We start from the raw sequence: 10,323 nt of genomic DNA on the forward strand, positions 1-10,323 counted from the left end.
GAAAAGTAGATGTCCTGCTTCAGTACCTCACCTCTGACAGAATTGTGTTCCTTCAGGGACATGGCTCCCTGGACAGGAATGTCCTCCATAGCTGTCCTCTCATTTGGCTCCAGAAACACAATTTCTTTCCCTGTTCATTCAGCTGTATGGTGGGAATGGCTGTCTACCAGTGGCCAGCCTCTGGGTGCCTCACCATCCCTTGTTTGATGCAATACACTCTGCACACCCTGTAATAATCCCTTCATAAAATTATTTTCATGTGAATTCTCTGGGGTAAATTCAGTTTTCTACCAAACCCTGCCTTATACAAAGAAAAAGAAAAAAAAAAAGAAAAAAAAAGAGAAAAAGCTCTGTTGCCAGGTCTTTATCAGGTATTTAACTACAGGAAAGTTCTTTCTACTAATTTAAGTTTACTTTTCTATGAAATGAAAGTAACAATATTTGCTGACTGACACTACAGCGTTGTGAAGTTGGTATGTAATAATCAGAGAGAATCTCATGAATTTTCCTGGAAATATTGTGCTAATGTTCTTTTGTGTCCTGAATGAGATAAATAATGGGGGAGATCTATATTTTGCAACCATAAGAGAATCCAGCCAGAAAATACAGTGTAGGAAGGCAGAGCTGAAAGAACTGCTGAGACAGTTAGGTAGAACTTGGATCAAACTGGAGCTAAAGGCTCACCTAATAGCAGGACTATTTTGTGTTTCCTTTTTTTTTTTAGTTTAAAGCAGTTTGGATTCAGTTTTCAGTATATACAGCCATAAAACATTCAACATTGTAGAAGAAACAAACTGTCTTCTCATGTTTACTTATTAGATGTTGATGGCATAAATACACTCTTTAATAAATATTTATTCTTGGTAAATCATCCCATTCCCCAGGCTTGTTGAATGGTCTGCTTTGATAGTTGTTTCTAAACTCTGCAGAAAAAATTCTAAAATTGAAAGAAGGTTTAACTGGATGCAATAAATATTTCTAATATGTCTAGGAATTATAGAAATATTCAGGTGAGTAGCTTGATTGTACACATGAGAGTTTTAAAGCTGATTTAGTATCTTAGTAACTATAAGATATCAGTTTTCTAGACCACTCAGAAAAAGTCAGTTTTGTGTTTTATCAGCTTGACATTGAATATAGATAATGTAAGTTACAATACACAAATGTTAAAGGACAGGAGCAGAGTAAATATCAAAGAACTTGAAACAAGGTGCTATTTATATCAAGAAAGCAATGTCTATTTTTTAAGAAAATTAAGTTTAGGGAAGGTTTACAATTACACTTTTATACCATAGTAATATTTTGAATGTGAACTTGTGAATTTATTTTTTTCAAAATAATGACAGCAAAATTTTTACATAGCCTGTGTTGAATTTACATATTCAAATAAGGCTTTTCCAGTAATAATGGGGATTAATACAAAGCTAGAGTTTGACTTTTGACTTTATGTCAAAGGTACTAACCATCCTATAAGTTACAGAAGATTGATACTTTTAAAATTTAATTCCTTCTGAAAATTGTAAAAAAAAGCTTTACTAAATTTTGGACATACATATTTTCTCCAAATTTTACATTTAGTGAACTAAGAATATCTGCAATAGCTCAGTTAACATTAACAGAAAGCTTCAAAAAAGGATTCTGAAATGATAGGCAAAACTTTTTTATTGTAGGCAATTATTTTAACTGCATATTTGGCTTTATGCATGATAAGTCATGTGGGAAAAACATCCACATTGCAGTTAAGATTTCAGTATCTGGCTTTCATTTTCTTCTTCTTTTTTTTTCTTTTTTGAGCAATGGCATTACTGGGATTTTGCCAGGTTATAAAAATAAGGGCTTTGTTGGGAGTTACTTGTAGTTTCCGAGCTGAATGGCAGAGCGCACATAGACACATCGGAAGGTGGCTGGCAGAATCTCCCAGTACTTAACTGGGTTGCTGAAAAGGCTCACTCCTGTATAAGAAGCCTTTTTAGTGTTGAATCCACGTGGGCAGAAGTCATTCCTTCCAACTGCAGTGATGTTGTTGTTATGAAGATAGACAACCTGCAACATGAAATAACGGAAAATAGTTATCTTCCTCTGAATCCATTGAGGCTCTTCATGTAAATACTTTCTTCTTTTTTTATATTTTCATCCTTCAGTTTAAATACTGTAATACTTCTCAACCCAAAATTTTGATTGCTCTCTTTGTTTTAAAACTTGCTTTTCCCTTCCTTAGTCTCCTCATTTTGGTATATGGCAGCTCAATCTTTTCAGATGCTCAATCTAAAAACATTGTCATTATCCTCACTCCTTCATTTCTCTTATACTCTCTGTCCATCTCCTACAAATCCTGCCAGCTCCAACTGTAAAATACACATATAATCCAGTTCTTCTCCCCAAGTCTTCTCCCAAATCCTTTTCCGAAGCTGTCATCTCCTTCTTCAGTGTTATTGAAGTTGCACTGATTATTCTTCCTGCTTCCTCTTTTGCCTTCCTCAAGTCTGTTATTTCTTTATTTTCTTTTAGTTCACAAAGCAATTACTTTTAAAACTAAGCCAATTTATATCTTCTTTGTATCAATATCCCACTGGCTTCCCATGTCATGCAGAATAAAATCCAAAGTTCTCACATTGGCATTCAAATCCTACATGACCTGATATCCTTCTGCTCTGACCTCATCTCCCTTCACTGTTCAATCCAACCACCCTGGCCTACTTGCTTCTCCTCTAATATACAAGACATGGTTCCTCCTCCTGCCAGCATACACTGCTTCCTCCACCTGGAATAACCTTCTCCATGCCGCCTGCCAGGCTTACTTCCTCATATAATGAATTTCCCCTTAGCAGAAAAGTCTTCCCTAAACATCCCATTCTGCCATTCTCTGTTGCTATTACACTTTTTTTTTTTTTACTTTTCTTTATAGCAATTATCACTATAGAGCACATTATATATTTATTTTCTTTTTTGTCTGTTTTCCTCCTATAAAATAAAAGATCCATTAAGAGAAAAAACCTTTTCTGTTTTGTTCATGACTTTAATAGGGATTGTGTGGAATTTTTAGATCAACTAGTGGAGAATTTTTATCTTGATAGTATCAAGTCTTCTAATTAACAAGCATGTAATATCTCTATTTTATCTTCTTTAATTTTTCATAATTAAAGTCCTAATAGACTGTTTTAGTAGGAATGAACAAGTTGATTCTAAAATTACATGGAAATGCAAGGAAACAAAAGTAGCCAAAATAATTTTGAAAAATTAGAACAAAATTAGAGGACCTTCACTCTCAATTTCAAAACATAATCAAAAGCTACAGTAATCAAAGGTGTATGCCCGGACGGTGTGGCTTAGACTTTGAGCATTAGACCCAGGAAGCAAGAGGTTGCCTGTTTGATTCCCGGCCAGGGCACATGCCCAGGTTGCTGGCTCGATCCCAGTAGGGGACATGCAGGAGGCAGCCACTTGATGATGTTCCTCTCTCATTGATGTTTCTCTCTCTCTCTAAAAAACAAAATCAATACCGAAATATTTTTTTAAAAAATAAGTGTACTAGAAAACAAAATGTAGCATATCCGTACAATGGAATGCTCTTTACCAGTGAACATGAAAGTGTAATAAATGCTATGAAGTGGATGTCCTAAAATCATTAGGATACTTTAAAAAAGCCAGACACAACAGCCAAACATTGTCATGATTACATTTATATAAAATGTCCATAAAAGGCAAATCCATAGAGACAGAAAGAAGATTAGTGATCCCCTGTGTCTGGGGATGAGATTCAGAACTGACTAAAAATTAAGAAAATATATTGAGGGTAATATAAATGTTCTGAAACTGGATTGTGGTGATGTTGAATAACTATATAATTAATCTATAAACTTATAGAAAAAGAAGTAGGTTGGTTGAAATCGCATGATGCCTATAGGAAGAGATATAAAATGAGTATCTGAACAAACTATTAGATATGGAAAACCAAGAGTGATGGCCTTCTGAATGTGGGACCCTGTGTGGAAGTCTATGATATTTGTTGATATTCAACAAAAACTTCAAACCAGCATATTTTATATATTTTCCACTGTGATCCACAATATGAAACACATTATATATTGAGGTTCAGTACATATACATCTGTGCATATAAAACAATTTTTTAAAATACTTAGCATGACAGTGATTTTTATTAAATTTATTCTATTCTATCCCATCCCATCATATTTCATAAATGTTCTTAATAAACCCATGAAATTGATTATATGAACTTTAAGTAATGTATTTAGACTAACATTGGAAAAAGAGCAATCAAGAAGGTGAGAATGATTATACTGAGATCTAAAAATGAAAACAAACAAACAAAACCCACCACCAACTAAAATTCTAATATTAACAATGGTAATTGTTATACCATTGTTATACCTATTCTTATTAGGTCTTTCAAAAGACCTGGTTTTACTTGTGGCTTCAAACCTGCTTACTCTCTTCTCTACCATCATCAAGCACCCACTGGAAAAGAATTAGCATGAAATAATGAAAATTGTGTTATACCAATTTAATATGGAGTTTTTGTCACAACTCATTTATAAATATCAGTAACTTATTGATATCATTGACAACAGAGTAAAAGATAAATCTATCTTGAGCCCCCAAGTAATAAAGTTGAGATACTAGATTACCTAAAGAGCAACTTTATCAAATGGTTTTACCATAACATAGTGTCAGTGTCAAGTTTTAATTTCTGAATCACCAAAGAACTAAGTACCTATGTAAACCTCTGAAACAATTTAATGCTCTATTACCACAGCAGGTCATTGAACTGTGTCCTCTAATACTTTTGAGGATTAACTTCAGAGTTTATATAAAGTTAATTCAGTCACATTGCTACATAAACATTCCATTTTGACCTATATGATATCTGCTGAAGCTACATGTTAAACCTACTATTTTATTCCATATCTGTGCGTCACAGATTATATCATCTTCTCCAATCAGTATGTTATCACATTGATCTGTGACTTGAAAGTACCTACCTCAGAAAAAAATATTACTTTCTGGAATCAAGCTTTATAGTAAGTTCAAGGCAATAGCCTTAATTAAAAAAAAATAATTAATTGGACCTATCTATATATATATAAAAGGCTAAGTGTCCATCTGACCAGTAGCTATGAAACGCACTGACCACCGGGAGAAAACGCTCAATGCAGGAGCTGCCGTGATGCACACTGGCCATTTAAAAATAAATGGCACCACGGACATGGTGCCAACAAACCAACACTCAGCTTCCCTCAAGTGGGACACAGGCCCTGCCACCACCCAGGAGCAACACCCCCACCAAATTGCAGCCAATGCTGCCAAGACCCCATGGTGCAAAATGCAGCCCACAGCCCAGCCTAGTCCAGAAACAGTGGCTGTGGGCACTGGGTAATGAAGTCACATAGCAATATCTGGCTTCCTCTCCCTAGCGACTAGCTTCCTTGGAGTTTCTTCAGCCCAGGAACATGACTTGCTTTATTGCCAGGTGAAAACATTTTACACTTTAACCAAATGTCTGTGAAGCATTTTCCTGTGCTTCATCTCATTTGATCCTCACAGAAGTCCTGGAGTAGGTAGATAGGAGACTCAGTAAAATCCTTTTTTTTTTCCATTAGCCAGAAAATGGAGATTTAGAAAGTTTAGAAACGACCTGACTGAAAAGAAGTAAGAAATGGTGGACCTTGAAAATGACTTCAAGTTTTCTCACTGTGCAGAATATAGTCAAACAATGCTACAGTTAAATATTTTATCCTTTGTTCTCTCTGCATGAGCTACAATAATAATCCGCTTTATATGATATTTACTGCTGTTTTGCTGACAATTACTTGAAAGAGAAGTTGGGATGCTTCACTGGGCTGGAAAAAGTTTAGCTAAATCAGAAAACAGGTCTTATTAAGCAAGTTTATTCTATATGTATTAGAGACCCAGTGCATGAAATTCATGCATGGGTAGGGTCCCTAGGCCTGGCCAAAGATCAGGGCCAATTGGGGCTTTCTGGCTGCCGCCCAGGGCCTTCCTTCCCCAGCTGCCAGCTGCCAGCTGCCAGCTGCCATCCGGGGCATTCCTTTGTTCCACACCACCCCCTGATGGTCAGCACACGTCAGAGCTAGTGATCAAACTCTTGGTCTCTTGGTCAAACTCCCGATGGGACACTTTGCATATTAGCCTTTTATAAATATAGGTAAAAGGCTAAGTTGACCAGCACATGCTCGATAACTTCTAAAGCTCTCGCTGGTGCCAATTGCACGCATGTGTTTTGATCTGTCATTGTCAATTGTGAATTTGTTTGACACTTCTATTATAGAGAAAGGGCAAATAGGAGTATTAAAATATTTCTTCTAATTAATTTCCTTTCAATGTGCATGGATCCGTGCACCGGGACACTAGTATTTTATAAAACTAGAATGACTATTTATGTGGAAACATTAAAATATCTCTTTGCTAAATGATTTCTAAGCAGAGCTCCCCACCTCCTGGCATTCCAGTGAAGAAGATTTGCTCACTAGATATTATTTGCAATAGTTAGTGGCATTGCATTACCTGGATGTACTTATGGTCCCCCAGCCCACCAGGCACTTTGAGAAGCTCGTTGTTGTTTAAGTGAAGTTCTCTCAAGTGAGGAATGTTGGCCAGAGAGCCATTTTCAACAGCAGAGATTCTGTTGAAGCTCAGCCCCAACCTGCAACAGCAAAGAGAAAACAAGGGCATACAGCACACATGGATGCCTTCTCACAGGCACGTGATTAACCGAGTCACAAAAAAGGACATTTTTCAGTTTTGCATTTACTCTTCCCTGTGCCTAGAGTGTTTTTTTCCAAATTTACTGAACTTGGAAAAAGCCCAGTTTTTCTTAAGATTTCAGCTTAGAGTTACCCTCTTTAAAATTCCTCTGACAGTAGCAGATTGAATTGGTACCCCAGTAAGTGCTCAAATACCAAGCATCCTGCTGTCACTTTTTTGTAAAACTCAAGGGAGGGACTGTGTACTTGTATGTCTTTCCTTGAGAAAAGTGACTGTTTTGTATATTCAGTACTAACATAGAGCTTGAAATAATCAATGAATAGCCATTAAGGTGATTTCTCCATATAATGAATGTAGTGGATACATTTGGGAGAAAAATAAAAGGAATACTATTATCATTTTGGTTACTTTGGAAATTAAGCAATTGTAAATTTAGCACATACATTTATTTGTTGGAAATAAAAGGTACAGGTTTCTAGTGAGTCAATAAACCTACCTTCCAGAAAGGTTAGCATGATTAGCATCTTATACTACTTAGAAAGAATTCTTCAATGACCATCTGTTTCTGTCAGAATGCACTTGGTTCCAACATCCCTGGTTTCTGACCCTGATCTCTGGCCTAAATCTCTAGGGATTGGACAAGAAGATATCGGAAGAGATTCAGAAAGCTCCAAGGGAGAGAAAGAGGAATAATCTATTGGGTTTCTTCAAATGCAGTGACGGAGACTTGGGCACATTTTATAGGATAGTTTCTACTTGCCTTCAACTAGTTCTGACCTTTGAGCCGTTTTAAGGTTTAGATGCTGGCTTAGGTAACCAAAGTCTCCCAATTTGAACAATGACTTGGTAGTTAAAATAACTGAGATTAAAGTATACTGATTTTAGGCAATTAATAGTAGAGTTGGTTATTTTAGCTACAGAGTCTTAACCTGGAATCTTGACTCAGAATATATTTGTTCTTCCTTAGTCGTAAGCATTCATCTCTTGTTTCTAGCCTTTCCTTTTTTATTTCAAACTCATATCTCCTATTTCTTACAACGTTCTAAATCCCATATCCATTTTGGGATAACACATTTCTTAGAATGTACTGTCCTTAATAATTTATTCAAGGAAACTTTAGTTTTTAAATAATTTACTTATATATTCCAGAACCTAATATGTTCAAGATATTATCCTAGCTTGTGAGGGCAGAGGACACTTGGGCCAACAATCCATGATTCTTTTCATCGAAGATTATCATACCTTGTAAGGGAGAGATGATGATATAATAATATTTATTGATGTATATGATGACATATGTGTGTGTGTGTCTGTGTGTGTGTGTGTAATAAAAGAGAAGCCTGCCTGAAAATATTTTTTTTCTTTTGCAGAGGGACACACACTATTTTCTCCCCCATTGTTCCCAACAACTCATTGGAATACTTTCTACATCAGAAGCTGTATTTAAAATAGTTTTAATTAAAGGATTTCTTAGCATGTACTCATCTTCAGCCCTCACCATCCACGGGGTCACTGAAAAATATCGACAGAAATAGGAAAAGTTGCATTATATACCCACCCTATAGTAGATATTTCTCAAAGATGAACTGAATACTTTGTATTTATTTATCTGGCATGAAATTTACATATAAAAAGAGGAGTGAGCCAATTTGGCATAACACCATGCTTCTCTGTAAAAACATTCAGCAATGCATGTGGCTCAAGAACAGAGTGTCCTTGAAGACAACTGAGAGTTTTCCAGCACTCTCCTCTTTTTATTACTTAACCAGGTTGCAAATATATGAATGATTAAAGTCAGGTTAGAAAGCAAGACAGGCATTAGTGATCATTTTATAAAGGGAGAAAAGGTGAAAAAGGGCCAGACATTTAAAAAATATATTTTATACTACATTAAAGGTCCAGAGACATTTTAAACTCTTCAGAATAAGCATTAGGGAATCTCATCATAATGAATAGTATTCTAACTCTATAATGTAGTATAATATGTCCAATATTTCTATATCTTGGTAGCTTTAATTTTAATGCATTTTCAAATTCTGAACACTGTGTTATAATTTACTTAACCTTCAATGCAACTAAGAACATATGGAATGAACATACTAATTTAATCGAATGCCTTGTAGTATGATATATCTCAATTTTACAATAATAGGGTATTCATAAACTAGGAGGTTGATCTTGGTTACAGTAAGTATACTATTTCATTAGTGTTTATTTAACAGCAATAATTGGGCTAGCTGAAGTCTGAGGTTGTTGTAAACATCAGCAAAAAATGTGGTACAGTAAAAAATCAATCATGTTTCTAATTCTGAGCATGTGGGCATTAATATACCTAGCCATTATACTGATAGAATGCTATGAAAAAATATAAAATATTACTTAGCCAAATTATTCAGTCCTTTCAGGCTAGCTGCATCAACTTTGGTGATTTTGTTGCTATCAAGATGTAATTCAGTAAGGGAAGGAGGAAGACCTGGAATATGGATACAAAATGTTAAAATAGCAGATAAGCATAATTTCTACAAGACATACAGTTACAAACAATTTTCTTTTCATTTTTTATAAATCTTTACTGATTTTAGAGAGGAAGGGAGAGATAGAAACATCAATGATGAGAGAGAATAATTGATTGGCTGCCTCCTGCACATCCCCTACCAGGGATCAAGCCCACAAGGTAGGCATGTGCCTTTGACCAGAATAGAAACTGGGACCTTTCAGTCCCCAGGCTGATGCTCTATCCACTTAGCCAAACCAGCTAGGGCAAACAATTTGCTTTTCATCTTGTTCATTAGTTTTGCGTTTCCTTATTGCCCTTCATCCTTTTTATAATAATACACTAGAGGCCCAGTGCACAAAAATTTGTGCACTCAGGGGGGTCCCTTAGCCCGGCCTGTGCCCTCTCACAGTCTGGGACCCCTCGGGGGATGTCCGCCTGCTGGCTTAGGCCCACTCCCTCGAGGATTAGGCCTAAGCTGGCAGTCAGACATCCCTCTGGCAGCCTCGGGAGCCCTCGGGGGATGTCCACTTGCCAGCAGGGAATAGGCCTAAGCTGCAGTCGGACATCCTTAGCACTGCTGAGGAGGTGGGAGAGGCTCCTGCCACCACCGCTGTACTGGCAGCCATCAGCCTGGCTTGTGACTGAGCAGAGCTCCCCCTGTGGGAGCATACTGACCACCAGGGGGCACCTCCTGCATTGAGCGTCTGCCCCCTGGTGGTCAGTGTGTGTCATAGTGACCAGTGATTCCCAGTCATTCTGCTGTTAGGGTCAATTTGCATATTACCCTTTTATTATATAGGAAGAATAGAGGCCTGGTGCATGAGTGGGGGTCAGCTGGTTTGCCTTTGAAGGGTGTCCCGGATCAGGGTGGGGGTCCCGCTGGGGTGCCTGGCCAGCCTGGGTGAAGGGCTGAGGGCCGTTTGCAGACTGGCCACACCCCCTTCAGGGTGGGGGTCCTGCTGGAGTGCCTGGCCAGCCTGGGTGAGGGGCTGAGGGCTGTTTTCAGGCTGGCACAGCCCCTTCAGGGTAGGGGTCCCCCTTGGGGTGCCTGGACAGCCTGGGTGAGGGGCTGATGGCTGT

The 10,323-nt window shown here is 37.4% G+C and overlaps 1 protein-coding gene across 2 annotated transcripts in view; it reads right to left on the reverse strand.

The window, feature by feature from the left end:
• Positions 1-1,295: 1,295 nt before the first annotated feature.
• DCN (decorin) overlaps positions 1,296-10,323 on the reverse strand; it is a 44,683-nt gene continuing 35,655 nt past the window's right edge. For both annotated transcript variants that reach the window (XM_006084016.3, XM_006084017.3), the window contains exons 6-8: positions 9,126-9,219; positions 6,546-6,684; positions 1,296-2,043 (exon numbers count right to left, since the gene is read on the reverse strand). In XM_006084016.3, coding sequence (XP_006084078.1) covers positions 1,849-2,043; positions 6,546-6,684; positions 9,126-9,219 — 428 coding nt within the window. In that variant the 3' untranslated portion in view covers positions 1,296-1,848. The remainder of the gene's footprint in view (positions 2,044-6,545; positions 6,685-9,125; positions 9,220-10,323) is intronic.

The sequence above is a fragment of the Myotis lucifugus genome, unplaced genomic scaffold (genome assembly GCF_000147115.1).
Source record: "Myotis lucifugus unplaced genomic scaffold, Myoluc2.0 scaffold_9, whole genome shotgun sequence".
Taxonomy (NCBI): Eukaryota; Metazoa; Chordata; class Mammalia; order Chiroptera; family Vespertilionidae; genus Myotis; species Myotis lucifugus.